At 33.8% G+C, this 21,945-nt stretch overlaps 1 protein-coding gene across 4 annotated transcripts in view; it reads left to right on the forward strand.

The window, feature by feature from the left end:
- The window catches only part of RBPJ (recombination signal binding protein for immunoglobulin kappa J region), a 128,392-nt gene that overhangs the window by 99,006 nt on the left and 7,441 nt on the right, over nucleotides 1-21,945 (forward strand). For all 4 annotated transcript variants that reach the window (XM_037829530.1, XM_037829531.1, XM_037829533.1 and 1 more), the window contains 5 exons: nucleotides 1,441-1,536; nucleotides 8,281-8,446; nucleotides 12,585-12,759; nucleotides 16,541-16,678; nucleotides 21,703-21,815. In XM_037829530.1, the coding sequence (XP_037685458.1) occupies nucleotides 1,441-1,536; nucleotides 8,281-8,446; nucleotides 12,585-12,759; nucleotides 16,541-16,678; nucleotides 21,703-21,815 (688 nt within the window). The remainder of the gene's footprint in view (nucleotides 1-1,440; nucleotides 1,537-8,280; nucleotides 8,447-12,584; nucleotides 12,760-16,540; nucleotides 16,679-21,702; nucleotides 21,816-21,945) is intronic.

The following is a 21,945-nucleotide window of genomic DNA, read 5'->3' on the forward strand; positions in this document are numbered from 1 at the left end:
TTCTCAGTATATTCATATCCCAGTATTACTTATGGCACCTTGCAAGTAATGGGTTTTCAGTCAATAAATATTAATGCCATCATCTAAATTATCTCATTTAATCCCCACGTCCACTTAGTGGGGATTATCTCTGGTTTCTATTTAGGGAAACAGGCTGGATTAAATAACTGGTCCCAGGCTATTTAGTTTGTAAGTACAGAGCTGGTACTAGAGACTGATTTTGTAATCAAGATCCCATCAAAAGTGAGGAGGCTTGGGTGTGTGTGCAAGGGGGTATCCATCTGTCTCTTTAAGATCAATAATTAAATATATACAATATACACTACTTAGCAGGAATGAATATATGATCATATTGTTTGTTCTATTTACCTTTAGTTTCAATAGAAGACTTAAGAAAATGACTAGTGTTTACCATTAACAGTCTTCCTAACTGTCACGTTGCTAGTTTGCCTCTTTTGTGATCTCTAAATCTAGAATTCCTCACATTTCATAACTTAATACTATTGCATAGCTATCTTCTTATACTTTACGTTTGTCTTATTTATAAGTACAGTAGCATTTAATTTGTGAAAAGTATTTCTTGATGATTGCCTTTAAATCACCTTTGTCTTTAAATTTGTGATATTTAAAACATCTCCAAAATTGGGATTCTGCCAGTTCACGATTGTGACAGTTTGATCTATGTAGCGCTTGCTTTCTTTGTATTATATAATACTGCTTTTAGCAAAATATTGAGTGAATAAATGTATTTAAGTAATTGAACTTATGGAACATTTACATGATAATTATGGATTTGAAGGCATTAACATTGTATTTTTTCCAAAATTTAACTCAGTTCTTCATTAATTTCAAATAGCTTTTTAAAATTTTATGTACTTAGTGACCTCCTTCAGGGTAATTGTGTGTTTGTATTTGGGTGATAACCCTTAGTATAGGATTATCCTTTTAGGACTATGCAGTATATTTGGATGACCTGATAATTTGTTATGGCTTTGTATTCAGTGAAAAATACGGATTCTCATAGCTGTGGGAGGGGTGTTGGTGGGGAACGACAGAGTATTGCATGTGTTTAATTTTTTAAAAGACAGTTCAGAGCCAGATTAACAGTGCACATGGTGATTCTAGTTGCTGTTATTCTAGATTAGTTGTATTTGTGGTTTAATTGAGTTACAGCATAAATTCCAAAGAGTGAGAGACAGTTTCTTCTTTTAATAAATGAAAAAGTATAAAGTTGAAGATGAACAGTGTTTAATATTTGTATTATATTTTTTTCAATTTAATTTGCAGACTTGTTTTACTTTATTGCTGTTTTTAGGTTTGCTTGTTTAAAAAGTATTCATAAGCATTCCTCACTTTACAGATAATTTAATTGACCATAGTAATAAAAAATTTTATCAAAAATTTCATTCCTGTAATAGTTATATTTATATTTGATTTTAGGGAAGCTATGCGAAATTATTTAAAAGAGCGAGGGGATCAAACAGTACTTATTCTTCATGCAAAAGTTGCACAGAAGTCATATGGAAATGAAAAAAGGTAATACTATTGTCTTTCTGGTGGGTAGTTAATTGTAGCTATCATGTGAATTTGTGAATGATATATTAATATGCATGCCAGAGGATGGTTTCTATTATTGGGTTAACCTGAAAGTACAAAATGAAAAGTAGGGGATATGTGTCTATAGAAGGGGGGAAAATGGATTGTGGCCTATTCAGGCCAGAAGGAGACCTATGTAAAGATCATCTTGAGTAAATCTTGATTTCAGAGTGAAGCAATCATAATTTTTCTTTTGGTCTGCGTGATGTTCCCTAAATATTTCCATGATTCATTAGCTCACCCACAAAGTAGCTTCCCCTTTGGTGGAAGGTATAATTTTATAAACACATTAAACCCCAAAAGTACCATTTTAAAAAGCTAAACAAATCCCTGGTCCTAAAACTGTCCTGAGCTGAGTTTGGAATGGATGGTAAAGAAATTGCTCCCAGCCCTCTTTACCTTGACCCCGTGCCTGTTCAGGTTGTTAAGTAAAAATAGCAGCTGTAGGTTTGTACTCTCATACCATATGGATGTGGGCACCACAGATATTATCATAGTTAAATTAGCCACAGTTAACTTTTACAACAAAGTGATCTTTATATTTAGCACTTGTCACAATCTAAATTTCAGCATTTTTTACATATAATTGTGGATTTTTGTTGTTGTTGTTTTCTGTTTTACTTGGTTCCTGAATTTTCTTGTTAATAGTTTCTTCAGCCTTTGTTTTTCAGGCAGCGTTTTTGTATTAAGCATTTCATAAACAAGTACAGCCTGCTAGTGGGGGAAGATGAAAGGGGTGTTTTTTTGTTGTTGTTGTTTTTTGTGTGTGTGTGATCTCTAAATCTAGAATTCCTCACATTTTATAACTTACTACAATACATTATAATAATAGCATAGCCTATATTCTTATACTTTACATTTGTCTTATTTATAAGTACAATAGCATTTAATTTATGAAAAGTATTTCTTGACGATTGCTTCTAGATCACCTTTGCCTTTCAGTTTGTGAAATGTAAAACATCTCAAAAATTGGGATTCTGCCAGTTCAGAATTGCGATAGTTTGGTCTATGTGGAGCTTGCTTTCTTTGTATTATATAATATTGCTTAGCAAAATAATTAAGTAAATAAATATATTTAAGAAATTGAACTTCTTATGGAACATTTACATGATAATTATAGACTTGAAGGAATTAACATTGTTTTTTTTTTAAGATTAGCTAGAAAGGCACTAAACTAAAGTGGGAGAAAGAATGTAAACTCAGATTTTGGGATTGGGTTGAAAGGAATGAGTGGAATCTCAGAGTTTGTGAGATAAAGGAAATCTTAGCATATGCATGAGAGAAGGTGAAATTAAGTATATAATTACAATTAATTTACCTGCTAGAAGAAAGTTAAGTTCCTTTCTTAAAATCATCCAAATTTGAGCTGAAAAGGTGAAGCTATTTAATTGATAAGATTGGACACATAAAAACAATATTTAGGACTCATACTGTTAAGTGTTCTTTTTATTTCTTTTATTCAGATTTGCAAAATTTCTGATTATTTTATCTTAACCTTATTAATAAAACTTAATTTGCGTTAGAGTTAAATACGGGAAGTAGTTGATAAGTTCAGTTTTTTTTTCAGTATTGTTACTGCTTCACTATATTTTACCTATCCTTTTCTAATGTGGTTTTAGTTGAATATTAATAAAAGATCACTTTTATTAATTTGTTGTTATTCATTCAATAAACTTTTTTTCTTTTAATAATGAAATTTTGTGTTTGTATATAGCGGGTCATCTGTTTTCTAAGAAAAATAGTACAAGACAAATACTATTATTTGAGAGTGTAAAAGGCCAGTTGGGCTGTGTACTTCATAGTAAAACTGAAGAAACAGTTTCCATTTATTCTTCTTCTACCATGAGCCAGGCATTATTCTGAAAAAGTTTTTTAAAATGTAATCGTCAGAATAGTCTTGTAAGATAGGCGTATTATAATTCCCATTCTTTAGTTGAGGAAACTGCAGATCAGAGACATTAAATATGTCCAGGTTTACATTAGTTAGGAATTGGTGAAGCCAGAAATAGAACTCCTGGGTCTCTAATTCCAAATTTCTTACTCTTTTTACTGTCCTAATTTTCATAACCTTCCATTTTGTGTTTAATTATTAGTTATCTGCAGCAGGGCTTGAGGCTGGAGGAGGTAGAATTGCTAAAGAATGCAAAGTTTGTTAATTTAACAACTTTGCCTAGGATTATCCTTTTACCAAGCTGGGTGGGACTGGGCCAGATCTAATGGAAATCTCCACAAAACTGTGTTAATTATATACAGCTTCAAACTTGGACAGTGCTACCCTTTCTTTCTCTGGATTCTTGAAGATGGTTTTTAATAAAATTGGATCCATTCATTGATTCAATCATTTATTCTTTATTTCTGACAGCCTGTTAGGTGCTGTACAAAAGAACCTTTACTGGAAGTTTTTAAAGTCATGATATCATTTAATATTATGATGGTCCAGTGGAGATAACAAAAGAGAAAGAGCTATCCAAAAAAAACTATGTTTAAGTCCAGATAAATATCCTGTTTATTAGTCACTGTCATGAATATAAAACTCTAGTGGCTTATCAAATTAAAATAGGTAGCTTTATAGTTATCTTTTATTTAATGAGTGGTTGCCTTTATTTTCAATTTCTTTCTATTATTTGGGTATGGCCTGGCCAGTTGGAAATTGCAGCCAAAGGAAAGCTTGAAGCCTCCAAGCTTCTAGCCTCCAAAATGAGGAAACAGTGACGAAAAGGCCAGAATAACTGCTTTTCTATATTTTTACTTATTTGTATTAGTAAAACTTCTAAAGTAAACATGCATTACCTTTATCAAAAAGGTAGAAATCATTCAAGTTACTTCATTTGCTTTTTTTTAAATGCAGGTTTTTTCTGATACATTGACACACCATATAATCCATCTAAAGTATATAATCAGTGGTTCAGAGTATCATCATGTAATTGTGCATTCCTCACCACAATTTTAGAACATTTTTGTATCTCAAAAAAATAAAAGTTAAAAAAAGAACACCCAAAACATCCTGTACCCCTTATTCCCCCCATTATCTATCTATCTATCTATCTATCTATCTATCTATCTATCTATCTATCTATCTGTTTTTGTCTTTATTTTATTACTCATCTGCCCATACACTGGATAAAGGGAGTGTCAGTCACAAGGTTTCCACAATCACACAGTCATGATCTTCATTTGCTTTTTAAAATATTGGTAGTGAGGGAGCTCTAATGCCATCCAGCTTCCTGGATCATTGGTAAGCACAAGTGAGGCTTCGTGGGTGAACCGGAGAGGTCTGGTGCCTTTCTCAGGGGAGCCAACAGTGGAAACAGAAGAGCTGCCTTTTTTCTTGTTGATCCGGTTCAGGCCTTTCTGCAGAGCTGCTAAGGCATGAGTTAATCTGGGGCCATGACCACAGTGGCCTTGTCCTCTTGGCATATATTTTCTATGAATGATGCTAGGAATATTTGGTGAGGAAATTTTATCCTAAAATTTTAAGTTGTTCCTGATACTAACTTGTGTATCGGATAGCTATTTATTTGCATTGCTCATCCAGTATCCCATATATATATATATAGGTTATTAGCTTTAATTTTTTTTATTAAAGAAGGTCTTCACAGTTTAAAAAATATTTTTAAACATATTATTTGTGCAGAGGAAAAATTCCCATTAAAAATATAGAAATGCTATTTGACATTAGCATACTCCTATAACTTTGTCTTAAGGGAAATAATGAAGCAGTAGTGAACGTGATAGGGACACCATTGATAACAGTGAAACTTTAGACAATTATTCTTTCCTGAAGTCATATTGAGAATGCGTGTTAATTGGAGTAACAGTGGTGAGCAGAAAGTTCCTAAATATGGTGCTTTTGAATTGACTAATCATCAGAGGGTAATGGTTCTGCAAAGGTAGTCAGATAATGTAAATGGTGCAAATTTGGATTTTTGTCTAACTTAACTTATTTTACATATTGTGCGTAATAAAAAGAATTCTTTGACTCTCTAAGGTATTTTACAGATTTCATCTAAAAATTTGAGAAAAGTATGGTATGTGAATATATTTCAATAAAAAGTAAAAAAAAAAAAAACTTGAGGAAAAAGTTGTTGAATCACTCTGAAAATAAAGACTGAACTCTTGTGAATAAAATCTTAAATGTATTCCGATCGCCACCAAGTGGCAGAGAAAAGCATTATTTTGGGCTTATTGGGAGAGATTAGAGAATAAAGGCAACCTTGTTTTTATAAGGTTATTTTCTTACAGCAGCTCTTAAAAGTGGCCATTTGTTGGTCAACCTTAACACTAGATCTATCTTAAACATTTAAACACGGATCTTTCACTTGAGCGGCACAAAGTAAATATCAGTACATATTGGCCAACTGTCTAAATTCAAAAACCATTGACTTCCTACACCATTTTAAAGATGTATTTTAATTTTCTAATAATTAGGTGAGTTTTTTTCCTCCATTTGATTTCCTTTCCTTTATATTCTTTTTTTATGATGTAAATGTTTATCTTCTATATGATTATTTACTACTACTGAAATCTGTGGAGATGAAAATATGATTTATTTGCTGTTTTTGGGGGGGTAGCAATAGTGGGGTGATTAAAATATGATTTCATCACCACATTTTAGAAATAGCCTCAATGTTTACATTGTATTGGATATGCTGTCTTCTTGCATCACACCTTTTTTGAATACTTGTAGAGGTAATATAAAAAACACTGCTAGCTTGGAGGCTGTTGAAGAGTCTTCATTTTTCTTACATTTATAGCATGAAGCACTTTTAGTTTTTAGCGGTAAAGAATTTCTCGTGAACCTGTCTAATTTTATAGCCGGTGGGTTTCATGCTCTTTTTGTCCAAGTTTTCTTGAGGAAACCAGCACTACTCAGACTCCTCCTCAGTCTTTTATAGCTTTAGCCCTCTTTAGATTTTTCAGATGTGAAATGTAGTATCTTTTATGACAGTTCAAGATTTTACTACTACATTTGGTACACTATATTAAAGCACAGCTCTTTGAATCCTATAGCTGGTATACCAATTTATTAATATTGGTGTTTAGTAAAATACTAACAGGAGATGAATTTCAAAAATTGGTGCTTTCTCAACTGCCTGAGAGTGCTCCAGCTTAGATATTTGAGTCTGTGCCGTGGTTAGCATTTGGGTGTCTCCCGGTATTCAAGACCTGAAAGATCCCTGGTGTAGACTTGAACTGAACCAACTCCAGAATGAGCCTAGCAAATCCAGGCATCCTTCCAAACTTGGAGTAACTTGGAGCTGGGCCCACTACCATGGCTGTGACCTTTATGTCCATGGCCACAGTGCCAGTGTACAGGCATGAAAGCTGCTCTGATTCTTTTGTATGGGTTTAGATAAATATGAGAAGACACCAGAGGCTTTCTTTGTCATGCAGCTTGCGCCCCCGCCCCCCGCCCAAGCTACTTGGTCTACTTCCCTGTTACCTATCTGACTTCATCTCCTATTCTTTGTCCTTCCTTCTCTCCACTCCAGCCACACTGGTCTGTTGTTTCCCCTTGGTTGGTTGTGGTCCTGCCTTAGAGCCTTTACATTTGCTATTCCCTTTGCTGAAATGCTCTTACACCAGATAGCCACATGACACAGGTCTTGGCTTACAGTCACCTTCTCAAGCACCCTGGCCATTCTCGGTGTTCTGCATTTCAAGTACCCCTTCACTGCTTAATATTTTTTTCCCTCAGCATTTACCATTAGCTAACAGAATATATACATTATTTTACTCATTTACTTTTTTTTATTGTTTGTTCTATTAGAGTTTAAGTTTCACAAGGACAGGAGTTTTTGTTTACTAATATATTTAATAGAATATTTTAACATGCTAGAGATGTAATAAATAATTTGGTGAATTAATGTAAATGAAATAAACTCAGGTCAGTTCTTGTAAATTATATGTAAATTGCCTCTAAAAGTAGTCTTTGGTGGGGGGGGCAAGCAAAAAGTAGGTGCCATTATACATTTTGATTGAATTCAGTCAATATTGTGGCAGGCACTGAGAGGGGAGCCAAAAAGAAATAGATACTACTATCTTTGGGAAGGCTTGAGAGCTAAATCTAGCTTGTTGCTGGGCTGAGTGTGTGTATGTGTGTGTGTGTATGTGTGTGTGTGTGTGTGTGTATGTTATATAGTTTGTTAAGACTGCATACTGTGGGCTCACGTGTTCAAGTTGTAAGATACACAGAACATAACACTGTTCTTGCAGAGCTTATAATTCGATGATCCGTTTTACTTTTAATTCTTCTTTTATTTAGTTTTACTTACTTTCATTTAGACTTGGGGCATTGCTCTAATGCCATAACAGTAATGTCATAATTACTAATTATCATCTGGACTTGATCTCAATTGGTAATTTCAGATTGTGTGGTAATGTCATGTTTTGTAACGAAAAAGAATACATTGGATTTGCTGAAGTGGCTGAACATTTGAAAAATATCTAGTCTAGATGAATGTACAACTCCAATGTAGATGAATCATACTTGAATAAATGTAATCTTTGTGGAAATCTTGATTTCACTGCTATGGAAATGATTATTTGCAAAACAAAAGATTCACCAGAAGTTTTCACTAGGAGCTAACTTCTAGTACATTTCAATTTGATTTTGTATTCATATATTCAGGAAAAAGAAATGGGCTTTCTTGACTCTTAATTGCATTGTTTTTTCATCTTCAGGTTTTTTTGTCCTCCTCCTTGTGTATATCTTATGGGCAGTGGATGGAAGAAAAAAAAAGAACAAATGGAACGCGATGGTTGTTCTGAACAAGAATCTCAACCATGTGCATTTATTGGAATAGGAAATAGTGACCAAGAAATGCAGCAGCTGAACTTAGAAGGAAAGGTAAATCCCAGCTATGCTGTTACCCCTTTAAAGGGCCACTGTGGTACCAAAATATAGTGTCCATATTCATTGTTGTAGTGGTGATTTTTATGGCTTTCGATAGCAGTTTGTTGAACATATAAATCAGCACCAGAAATTACCTCTCAAATAACTGTGGTTTAGTCGTGATTCATAAAGCCCAAGCTGTTGACATCTAAAGGTAGCACGCATCTGCTTCCCCAGCTTGCTGGAAGTTTTAGCAGGATGAGACGCTGAGATTTCTATTGGAAGCCAATACTAAATTTAGGAGGCTAATCACTTAACTTGTCTCACAAATGATTTGAGTATCAAATTTCAATGAAAATACGTTATTCAATAATGCTTTACTCTGCCCTCTTACTTAGTCTTATACTAGAAGCAAAGTGATGTAGACAGAATCTTGGAAGCATTTACCTACATTAGAAAGATTATAAATGTTCTACTTAGCTTCACTGTGAAGAAGAATTATGCAATATATTAGAACAGCCACAATCAGCTTTACTTTAGGATTTTTCTTTAATTTGCTAAGGAAAGAAATTTATAAACTAGTTCTCCTAATTTTAAAAAGTTCAAACAATATTATAATCTGTACCTCTGATGTTCCAAAATAGTTCTATATTCTCTTAGAATTTACTATTACTTTATTTTCCCTTCATACTAAAATTTGAAAATGATTAGTTCTGATCCCAGTGACTGCATGAATGTGTCTTTTAAAATAAAATCAGCCTCCTTAAAATTTGTTTGTGTCTTTATAATTTTTAGCAGTAAGACTTGTTGAATAAGTATTTTAAATTAGGTTTGAGATTAACATAAAGGGTTCATCTTAAACAGAGCAGTGAAAATATTTTAGAAGTATGACCCTAGAGCTAAGGTAAAGAATATATTTAAGTAATGGGCTGATCTAATAGGCCTTAGCAGCATCCCATCTATTTTCCTGTTATATACAAAATCCCAGAGTTCTATGCCCCGGAATTGCATATCTAGAAATTCACTATTGCAAATGATTAAGATCAGTATGGTAGTAAGAAGCCAGGGATTCGAGCTACCAGGTTATATAACTGCTTCAATCAAACTTCATTGCTCCATATAAACAGTTCCAGTTCCAACACTTTTAAGAGTGATACCAAACAAAGCAACCAGTTGCATCACTGCTTGCCTTTCCCAGGAGACTTAGCAGTGCCACATTCAGATTCTGTACCCCTAGAGGCTGCCTTATTGTGGAGATCCTCCTGCTATCTTCTGTTCTCTCTCTTCATCTCCTACCCTTATACGCTTTTCCTAAGCCCTAGAAATTGGCGGAAGAGGAAAAGAATACCTGAAAGCTGGAGTATTAGCTAGTATCTCAAGCACGTACTAATAGGGTAGCAGAATGTCTGTAAGCAAGTAATATATATTAATATTTAGTTTTAATGGAATGTGCTAATAGAGAAATCTGTATAGAGTAAGACTTGTTGAGAATCAGTAGATGTCATTCCAGGCAAAAGTGCAACCTATACAGGTGCTTTTGGAGCATAAAGGTATAAGAACAGGGTATCGTTTGGGAACGAGGGTGGTCAGAGGTGTCCTGAGCAGTGGGATACTGAGCTTCAGAAGAGGCACTTTGCTCTTTTCTGCCTCATATAACCTCCATTTGTTTAAAGAAACTCTTATTTTCTTTTTACTGAATGATATGATTAGTAATTTTTTAAAGAGAAGGATATTTATTTTGCATTATTAGATATTTGTACTTATTTTGAATATTCTTTACAACAACAGTCTAGTATTCTTAGTGCTTTTAAGTCTGTGGTCATGACATTTGACTGCATGTTAGTAATGTTTTGGATCTGAGATTACATTTAATGATGTTTTAAATTTGCTATGTATTCTTTTCTTCAATTTTGTTTCTTATGTAGTTACAGCTAGGTAAGCTATGCAACATGAGTTATTTCCCCAAGTAGCACACTTGTGCTTTCCTTCTTTTTAAAATATTACATTCTCTATATCTCTCTTGTTAGTGTTGCTTTGTTTTCTACAAACAGTATAATTATTGCAGCATTAGATCAGTACTGCTTCTTCGTTTCAGGTCATGTTTTATTGTCTAAAGATAATGTTTTCAAAGAATTGTTTCTAAGTTTATATATTTTCATTGATAATTTATAGAGAGATTTGTTTATCCAATTTTATGTTCTAGAGTTGCTTTAGCTAATTTAGCCTTTTTTAATATGATGAAGCAAATGTAATTTAAGTTTCTATTAACTTATTTTCTTAAAGCCTTAATACTTTCTATGAGTTATTGAATTTTCCCTTTTAGAATTCAAGTAGTTTGTGGTCAGTGGCCTTATAGTTCTTTAAAAATAATAGTTCTAATAAAGTCATCTCAGAAAGCATTTATATGAATTCAGGCTACTCACTTTTTTAAGTAGGGGTCTGTTTCCTTTCTTTCCAAGGAGATACATGTGCATTTGTTTTTTCCTCAAACAAAATAAAGTCCTTTGTATGTCTTGTAATCCAACCTTCTCTTCTTTCCTGTTTGCCATTGTATTTTACCATTTAAGCCAGATTTCAGTATTTTCTCTTTTCCAATACAGATATATCCATTAATGCTAACACTCAGATTTAGTGATCTCAACATTTTTAAGCTTTCCCATTAGATTGTAATTGTCTTCATTTAGATACACATTTCATTTTTGCACCCTGTGGCTGTCCAACCGCTTTAGTATATTAATACCCATCTTCATAGACCTCGTCTTATGTTGCAGAACAATTCCATAGTTTAGGCTTAATTTGACCTTCAGTGCTGTCACTTTTAAGAGTACGCTGGACCTGTGGCTCCTGCCACAACAGCTCATAGATGCCATCTCTGAGTGCTTGGAGATCCTCGGATGAAAGGCGCTAAGTGAGTGTAGAATACTGTTGTTTTTATTTTCATTGTTACTGTTGTTAGCTTTATCTTAAATTTGCCTTCTGCAGAGCAAAGCTTCTCGAAGCCCTTTGCAAGGCTTTTGAATTATAAAAACTTAAATGTAAAATATTCAAGATGGCACCTCCTTTTTAAAATATAATTTTGATATTGAGAAATGAAATAAGCTGCTGCATTTTTTTTCCTGCTACTAAGGCTGCCCATGAGTAAATTTTTAAAGACTTAGAACTCATGAATTCTTTCCTAAATAGGTGGCATCTGCCCTGCTTTTTAAAAGGAACACACAACAGAGGTAGTTGAGGTGTGAAGCATTGATCTTTTAAAAAACTGTTTTTACTAAAACTTATAAAATAGAAATTTATGTATTTTAGATAGGTAAGCTGTCCTTGAGCACTATTGCAAAAGGTCAATAATTTAGGCCCCTCCCTAACTCACAGGAGTCAAGAGACTAAGAAAGATTCCGAATTGTCAGGTATAATTAAGATATAGCATTTTGATGTGTCATTGCTATTTTGTGAGTGCTGTAGCTCTTTAATGTTATCTTGTCAGTTACCGCAATTTATCTTCAGGTAAATTGACTTAATGCCCTTGCTGCTTTTTTTTTTTTCTCTCTACCTTTCAGTTCAGCTTATAATAAATTATACCATGGCTAAAGCTAACCTTTTTTTTTCTCCATATATTTTTTTCTGATTTTATCACCATCCAGTTGGTGTAGCATTGTTTTCCTCAGACTTAAAGGTGGGTACTCTGGTGTTTGGCTAGGTAAAGGAAAACATTGTTTGAACTATTTTGAGAAGGACCTCTGCTAAAATCTTTTCCATGTTTTGATTGAATTTTGATAGCCTTATATATATCTTTCCTTTGCAAAGGGAGATCATGGATTTTTTTTTAACAGTAAAAATTCTATTTTTAAAAGTTTGCTGCCATAACATTCAATGATAATTCTGTGAAACAGATGTAGAGCTATATAAAACAAGAAACGGCTATTTTAAAAGTAGATTTGAGAGGAGAAAATGGATCACAGTGTTAGTATTTCTATACTTGTATTTCACATACTTGTTAAGGAAGAGTTTCTACTTTTCCAGAGATCAGTTACAGTAATTTTTACAGTTGGATTTATCAGCATTTAAGCTGAATCAAATTTAGCCAAGGCCATTGTGAGTTATAGGTACATAACCATCTAGATTTTGATGCCATTAAAACTTTCCTTTTCTTCCACAGAACTATTGCACAGCCAAAACATTGTACATATCTGATTCAGACAAGAGAAAGCACTTCATGTTGTCTGTAAAGATGTTCTATGGTAACAGTGATGACATTGGTGTGTTCCTCAGCAAGCGGATAAAAGTCATCTCCAAACCTTCCAAAAAGAAGCAGTCATTGAAAAACGCTGACTGTATGTATATACATAAAAAATATATATATATTTTTGTCCCCAACTCCCACCATGAATTAATATTAAAAAATTAAAATTGCTTTTTCAATAGGCAATTTATTCTTTTAATATATTGATAGCCCTCACTTATCTGAAAATGTCATATTCAATCATCATTGCTGCTTTCTTGTCTTTTTTTTAATTGGAAATAGACAATACCTGATCTAATGAAGTGTTTCTCAACAGAGTTGGTTCTTTATTGCCCCTCAGGGATGTTTGGAAAAAATGGGAAATTGGTTTTTTTGTTCTTTATTTTTGTTGTCACAATGACTACAAAGGGGTGCTTTGACATTGGGGTGTATTGGGCCCATGATGCTGAATGTCCTGCAGTACCCAAGGTAGTTCTCATTCCACAAAAAATTCCACCTAGGATGTCAACAGCATCCCTTTGAGAATGCTGTTGTTATATCAGATAGGCTTTGGAGGGCAATCCTGGGAATCTAAATACAATTTTCTCTAGCAGAATGTTTTCTAGAATGCTGTCTCATCAGCAAATGGTTAGGCTACCAATGATACAATATGTTTGTCTGTTTGAACTGTATCTTTCACCCCCCATACCCTTTTAAAAAATAACTTGAGTATGAAAACTTCCAAATCTATGTAAAAGGACAAAGTAGTTTGTAGCAATCTTACCAGCCTCAACAGATTTTACCAGTTGTTTCATTATCTCTATCATCAGTTCCTGCTCCTCCTGATTCTCCTCGTCCTGCTGCTGCTGCTCCAGCTCCCCTTTCCCCCCGCCCCCCCCACTGTTGGGATATGTTAATATAAATCATAAGACTCAACCAAAATTTCTGCAATAATAACTAACAGATGACATCTCTTTTTAAACATTATTATACCTAACAAAGTTAACAGTAGTTCTTTAATGTCATCTGATAACCAGTCCATGTGCAGGTTTATCAAATTGTCTTAGAAATATCTTTTTACAGTTGTTTTTATAATTAGTTTATTCAAACCTGGATCAAATCAAGCTCCACTCATTTTAATTTGTAATAGTTTCTTCTCTTCTCTACTCCCCACCCTTACTTGTCATGTATTTGTTGAAGAAACTTGATCATTTTTCCTGTGGAATTTCCATATTCTGGATCTTACGGATTATTCCTTTATGCTGTTAGTGAAATTGTTCCTCTGTCTTTTGTATTTTCCATAAACTCTAGGTTAGACCTAGAGACTTTTAGAATCAGCTGGATACTATGAAATCCAGTTGCATCAGATCAGAAAGCATGTCATATCTGGTTATTCCACTTTTTGTCATTTTGAGATTAATCAGTAAATTCACCTGTTATTAGCTTACTCCATCCATTATAAAATTCCTGAGCAACCTTTAACCTAATGGTTTTAAAAAGCATTGATCTGCTTAAATCTGTTATTTCATTAAGAGCTGAAAACGGTGGTGTTCTAATTCTTTTATTCATTACTTTCTGTATTTGTTAGCTGAATTTTTTTCCTTTTTTTTTTTTTAAACAAGGAAGAACTCTGCCATAACAACTATTTGGTGATCTCACACATGGTCTATAGAGAAAAGGCAGGATAAATGCTTGACTCTTTTTCTTTATCAATTTTCAGAATAATGAATTGATGCCATTGTATTCTTAAAAGGTGATCAGTGAGGTTTTAGGATGTTTTTTGTTTGTTTCATTTTTTTTTCTGTTTTATGAATGCATGAATATTTATGTATTGGATGTATTTCGGTCCCCAGTCTCTTATTGTTGTTATTGCTATTAACTATATTATGGAAAATTTCAAACATATACCAGAGTAGACAGAGCTGCATAATGAAACTCAACTCATACATAAAATAAAATAATAGAATAATAAAACAAAATAACCCTCTAACCTCAGCAGTTCTCTTAACTTCAGGCCAATCTTGTTTTCATCTTTATCTGTACCTTATTCCACCCCACCTCCACCTCCCCTGTTTTAGTTTGATACAAATCGACACATATCATCTGTAAATATTTGTGTATATTTCTAAAAGATAAGGTCTCTCTTTTTTAAATTGTGGTAACTTATATACAACATAACAATTTCCCATTTCAACTACTTTCAAGTATACAATTCAGTGGTATTAATTGCATTCACAATGTTGTGCTACCATTACCACTGTCAATTACCAAAACGTCCACCTCAAACAGAAATTCTGTACCTATTAACAATTAACTTCCCATCCCCTCTGTCTCCCCCAACCCCCATGTCCCTGGTAACCTGTAAACTACTTTCTGTCTCTGTGAATTGTGATACTCTAGTTATTTCATATAAGTGGAATCATACAATATCTGTCCTTTGCATCTGACTTAATTCATTCAACATGATATCTTCATGTTTTATCAGTGTTTATCAGTCCTTTCTATGGCTGAATAATATTCCATTGTATGTATATACCACATTTTGTTTACGCATTCATCTGTTGATGCACATGTAGGGGGCTTTCACCTTTTTGCTATTGTGAATAGTGCTGCTATGAACATTGGTGTACAAATGTCTTGTTTTTTAATGTAGTCACAATACCATAATCACATAAAATGAAACATGAAACAACTGTAAAAAAAATATTTTCTTAGTATGATCAAATATCTGGTTAATGTTCACATTTAAAATTGTCTGAAGTGTCATTTTGTTAAAATCAGTTTGAATCACAATTCACATAAGTTGTGAATTCACATGTGTTGTGCTGACATGTCTTTGGGTATTCTTTAACCAACGGATTCACTTTTCATCCCTCTCACCCGCTTTCACAATGCATTTACTTAAGAGACTAAGTCATTTGGCCTTTAGTCATTTCCACATACTGGATTTTGCTAATTTTATTCCCTTTGTGTAGTTTAATATATTTTCTGTAAATTAGTAGTTAATCTAGAATCTTGAACAGGTTTAAGATGGGCTGTTTTTTGTGTTTTTTTTTTTTTGTTGTTGGAGTACAAGGCATACCGCATAATGTTCTTGCTTTAAAGGCATATAATGTCATGTATTTGGACTGATACATTTCCAATTCAAATGTAAGAGGACAGGGTTTTACTTAACCTCTTTAACTTTGTGTTTGTATTGAATATAAGTTTCTTGACAGCAGAGAATATATTTCATTTTTAGAATATTTTCCTGCTTATGTAGATTTTTTTTCTTGAAATTTCAAGTAATATCTTAAAGATATTTAGAAGAAAGTAGATTTCTTTAAAATCACAATCTTCAGGAATGATTGCCATCAACTTTAGTAAACATCTTTCTAGACTCTATGCATATATTCCATGATTTGATACAAGCACTCAGAGACACACATGCAGTCATAGATAAAAATATTTGCCTAAATGGACCACTTTATATATAGAGCATTTTATAGTGTGCTTTTCTGTTCAGCAATATTCCTGGGGAGTATTTCCTAATTAATGAATTATGTGCACATCATTCATTTAAATATTACTCGTATCTTACCATTGGACATTTATCATTTTAAAACTAATTCTCTCTTTAATAAACAGCACTGCTGAACATATTTTGTAGGTCTCATTTTTAAACAATTTTTTAGGCATATTTTATACCCTTAATTGACGTAGGGTGTTGCCTTGACTTTTTTTTTTTGCATCATCTGTATTTTCTTGGAAGGTTACAAAATGTATTATAAGAATTTTTTAATCTGCTAAATTATAAGAGGATAATCATAACTTGTCAAGTAAAAGTCCTTTCTTGTCCCTCTTTCCAAAAAGTCAACAACAGCACATAAGTAGGAGCTTCTTTTTCTTTGCAGTGTGCATTGCATCAGGAACAAAGGTGGCTCTGTTTAATCGACTTAGATCTCAGACAGTTAGTACCAGATACTTGCACGTAGAAGGAGGTAATTTCCATGCCAGTTCACAGCAGTGGGGAGCATTTTACATCCATCTCTGTGAGTATAAAAATGTACATTTGATGTTTTTAGTGTGAAACTGTTAAATTCCTTTTGATAATGATATAGATGTGTGTATTATGTTTTCTTAAAGTAGTTTTATTCCATATATACCATGCAGTCCACCCTATGAGAACAATCAGTGGCTCTCAGTATAATCACAAGAGTTTTGCTTTCATTACCACAGTCAATTTTAGAACATTTTCATTACTCCTAAAAGAAAAACCCCATACCCCTTATACCCACCTATTATTGATACTTAGCATTGGTCTGATACCTTTGTTATAATTGATGGAAAAATATTATAATAATACTGTAATTATAGTCTATAGTTTGCATTAGGTATTCTTCCCATATGCTACCCTATTGTTAATACCTTGTTATAGTGACATACATTTGTTCTAGTTCATGGAAGGACATTCTTACATTTGTACTACTTTTTGTCGTCTACAACAGGGTTCACTATATTATACAGTCCTGTGTTTCATCCTCTGGCTTTCCTTCTAGTGACATACACAATCCTAAATTTCCCCATTCAGCTACAGTCACACACATAATAGTGCTTTTAATTACACTAACGATAACGTGTTACTATCACCTCTGTCCATTTCCAAACATTTACAATCAACCTTATTAAAAATTCTGCACAAATTAAGCATCAGCTCCCCTTCTCTATTCTCATTCTATCTCATGGTAACCTGTATTCTATATATGAACTCCATGAGTTTGCTAGTTATATTTAGTTCATATTAGTGAGATCATATAATATTTGTCCTTTTGTGTCCTGATTTATTTCACCCAACATAATGGCTTCAGGTTTCATCCATGTTATCGCATGTATCAGGGCTTCATTTCTTCTAACAGCTGAATAATATTCCCTTGTATTTATATACTAGATTTGTTTATCCATTGATCAACTGATGGATGCTTGGGTTGTTTCCATCTTTTGGCAATTGTGAATAATGAACATTGGTGTGCAAATGTCTTGTTTGCATCCCACCTTTCAGACTTGATATATACCTAGTAATGGGATTGCCAGATCATATGTCAGTACTATACTTGGCTTCCTGAGGAACCACCACATTGTCTTCCACAGCAGCTATACCATTTTACATTCCCACCAACACTAGAATGAGTGTTCCTATTTCTCCACATCTTCCCTAACACTTGTAGTTTAGTTTTTTTGTAAATAGTGGCTATTCTGTTTGGTATAAAATGGTATCTCATTGTAGTTTTGATTTGCATTTCCCTGATAGCTAGTGATGTTGAGTAACTTTTCATGTGCTTTTTAGCCATTTGTAATTCCTTTTTAGAAAAATGTCTGTTCATGTCTTTTGCCCATTTTTAAATTGGGTTTTGTCTTTTTATCATTGAATTAGAGGATCTTTTTATATATCCTGGATATTAAACCCTTATCAGCTGTGGTTTCCAAATATGTTCTCCATTGAGTAGGCTGTCTTTCACCCTCTTGACAAAGTCCTATGAAACACAAAAGTATTCAATTTTGAGGAGGTTTTTTCTCTTCATTGCTTAAGCAACCACCACCTACTACAAGCTTTTGAAGCAGGTTCCCTACATTTTCTTCTAGGAGTTTTATGGTCCTGGTTCTTATATTTAGGTCTTTGATCTCCTTTGAGTTAGTTTTTGTATAGGGTGAAAGGTTGTGCCAGTTTGGATATATTATATCCCCCAGAAAAAGCCATGCTCTTTAATGCAATCTTTTGGGGGCAGATGTACTAGTGTTGATTAGGTTGGAATCTTTGGTTTAGGTTGTTTCCATAGAGATGTGACCCACCCAACTGTGGGTAATATCTTTGCTTAAAATTACTTCCATGGAGTTGTGGCCCCGCCCACTCCTCCTGGGTCTTGATTAGCTTATCTGAGTACTATAAAGTAGCTCACAAACAGAAGGACATCAGAGCAGCTGCAGCTTAGAGACATACTTTGGAGAACGCCATTTTGAAATGTAACCTAGGAGCAGGCAGACACCAGCCCCAATGCCTTCCCAGCTGACAGAGGTTTTCCAGACACCATCAGTGTTCTTCAGTGAAGGTACCCTACTGTTGATGCCTTTGTTTGGACATTTACGTGGCCATAAGTCTTTATAACCAAATAAACCCCCTTTATAAGGGCCAATCCTTTTCTGGCATTTTGCATAATGGCAGTATTAGCAAACTGGAACAGAGGTCATCTTTCATTATTTTGGATATAGACATTCAGTTCTCCCAGCACCATTTGTTGAGGAGATTGTTCTGTCCCAGTTGGCAATGTTGTCAAGTATCAGTGACCATAAATGTGCAGGTACTTTTCTGAACTCTCGGTTTGGTTCCATTGATCAATATGTCTATCTTTATGCCAGTATCATGCTGTGTTGACCTCTTTAGCTTTGTGATATGCTTTAAAGTCAGGAAGTGTGAGTCCTCCTTCATTCTTTTTAAAGATGTCTTTGGCCATTTGGTGTCCCTTATCCTTCCAAATAAATTTGATAATTGGCTTTTCCATTTCTTCAAAATTGACATTTGGAATTTTAATTGAGATTGCATTGATTTTGTAAATCAGTTTGGGTAGAATTGACATCTTAATGATATTTAGTCTTCCAGTTCCTGAGCACGGAATGTCCTTCTATTTATTAGGTCTTCTTTGATTTCTTTTAGCAATGTTTTGTAGTTTTCTGAATACACGTCCTTTACGTCTTTGGTTAAATTTATTCCTATATATTGGATTTTTTTAGATCTATTGTAAATGGAATTTTTTTTCTTTGATTTCCTCTTCAGATTGCTCATTACTATTATCTAGAAACACTACTAGTTTTTGTGTGTTGATCTTGTATACTGCCACTTTGCTGAACTTGTTATTAGCTCTAATAAGTTTGTTGTAGACTTTTCGGGACTTTTTAAATATGGCGTCATCTCATCTGCAAATGGTCAAAGTTTTACTTCTTCCTTTCCAATTTGAATGCCTTTAATTCTTTTTCTTGCCTAATTCCTCTAGCTAGAACTTCTAGTACAATGTTAATAACAGTGTGACAGTGGGCATCTTTGTCTTGTTCCCGATCTTAGGGGGACAGCTTTCAATCTTTTGTTATTGAGTATGATGTTAGCTGCGAGTTTTTCATATATGCCCTTTATTGTGTTGAGGAATTTTCCTTCTTTTCCTGTCTTTTGAATTGTTATCAAGAAAGGATGCTGGATTTTGTCAAATGCCTTTTCCGTGTCAATCAATATGATCATGTGGTTTTCCCCCTTTGATTTGTTAATGTGGTATGTTACATTAATTTGTCGTCTTGTGTTGAACCTTACTTGCATACCTGGGATAAAATCCACTTGATCATGGTTTATAATACTTTTACTGGGCTGTTGGATTCAATTTTGCATCTATATGCATCATAGAGATTGGGCTATAATTTTCTTTTCTTATAGTATCTTTTCCTGGCTTTGGTATGAGGGTGATGTTAGCATCATAGAATGAGCTAGGTAGTGTTCCTTCCTCTTCAGTTTTCTGGAAGAATTTGAGCAGGATTGGTATTACTTATTCTTGAAGTGATTGTTAGAATTCACCTGTGAAGCCATCTGGACCTAGACTTTTCTTTGTTTGCAGGTTTTTGATGACTGATTCAATCTCTTTACTTTTGATTGGTTTGTTGAGTTCTTCTGGAGTCGGTGAAGGTTTTTCCTGTGTTTCTAGGAAATTTCATCAAAGTTGTCTAATTTGTTGGCATACAGTTGTTCATAGTATCCTCTTATGATCTTTTTTATTTATTTGGGGTCAGTAGTCATGTCCCCGTCTCATTTCTGATTTTGTTTTCATCATCTCTCTCTTTTTTTTTTTTATCAGTGAACTGAGGTTTGTCAGTTTTATTGATCTTCTCAAGGAATCATTGTTTGATTTTGCTGATTCTCTCTCTAGTTTTTTTATTTTCCATATCATTTATTTCTGCCCTAATATTTGCTTTTACTTTCCTTCTGCTTGCTTTGAGATTAGTTTGCTATTCTTTTTCTAGTTCCTCCAGGTGTGTGGTGAAGTCTTTGATTTTAGCTCCTTCTTCCTTCTTAAAGTAAGTGTTTAGGGCTATAAATTTCCCTCAGCACTGTCTTTGTTGCATCCCATAAGTTTGATATGTTGTGTTCTCATTTTCATTTGTCTTGAGATATTTACTGATTTCTCTTGCAGTTTCTTCTTTGATCCATGGATTGTTTACATGTGTTTAACCTCCATGTATTTGTGCATTTTCTAGTTCTCCACCTGTTACTGATTTCCAGCTTTAGTCCATTGTGATCAGAGAAAATATTTTGTGCAATTTCATTCCTTTTAAATTTATCAAGACCTGTTTTGTGACCGAACATATGGTCTATCCTTGAGAGTGATCCATGTGCACTTGAGAAGAATGTATATTGTGCTATTTTGGGGCACAGTGTTCTTATATATGTCTGTTAGATCTAGTTCATTTATGATATTGTTTCACATTCTCTGTCAGGATGTTCTATCTGTTGAGAGAGTGATGTATTGAAGTCTCCAACTATTACTATAGAGATGTCTGTTATTCCCTTCAGTTTTGCTGGTGTTTGCCTCATGTATTTTCGTGCAACCCTGGTTGGTGCATAAATATTTATAATTATTATTTCTTCTTGGTGGATTGCCCTTTTTTTTAATATATAATGTCCTTCTTTGTTTTTATAATGTTTTTGAACTTAAAGTCTGTTTTATCTGATATTAGTATAGTTACCTCAGCTCTTTTTTGGTTACTCTTTGCATGGAATATTTTTTTTTTTTATTTTTTGGCCTTTCACTTTCAAACTATTTGTATTCTTGGGTCTAAGGTGAGTCTCTTGTAGACAGCGTGTATTTGGATCTTTTTTTTTTTTAATCCACTCTGCCAATATCTATCTTTTGACCGGGGAGTTGAATTCATTAACATTCAGTATTATTACTGTAAAGCCAGTACTTCAACCATTTTATCCTGTGTTATTTTTCTGAGCAAATAATGAATTCTAGAAGATAATTTAATCTTTTTCTACCTATTGCAGTGGATGATGATGAATCAGAAGGAGAAGAATTCACAGTACGCGATGGCTACATCCATTATGGACAAACAGTCAAACTTGTGTGTTCAGTTACTGGCATGGCACTCCCAAGATTGGTATGGCTCTGCTCTTGCTCTAGTGATCTGTGTAATAAAAATTAATTCTTACAACAGGAAAACCACAAAATTCAAATGTAAAAGTATACCTTGATCTCATGCTGTAATTCTAAAAGGTTATTAGTCAGTG

Source organism: Choloepus didactylus, chromosome 3, assembly GCF_015220235.1.
Source record: "Choloepus didactylus isolate mChoDid1 chromosome 3, mChoDid1.pri, whole genome shotgun sequence".
In the NCBI taxonomy this organism is placed as follows: Eukaryota; Metazoa; Chordata; class Mammalia; order Pilosa; family Megalonychidae; genus Choloepus; species Choloepus didactylus.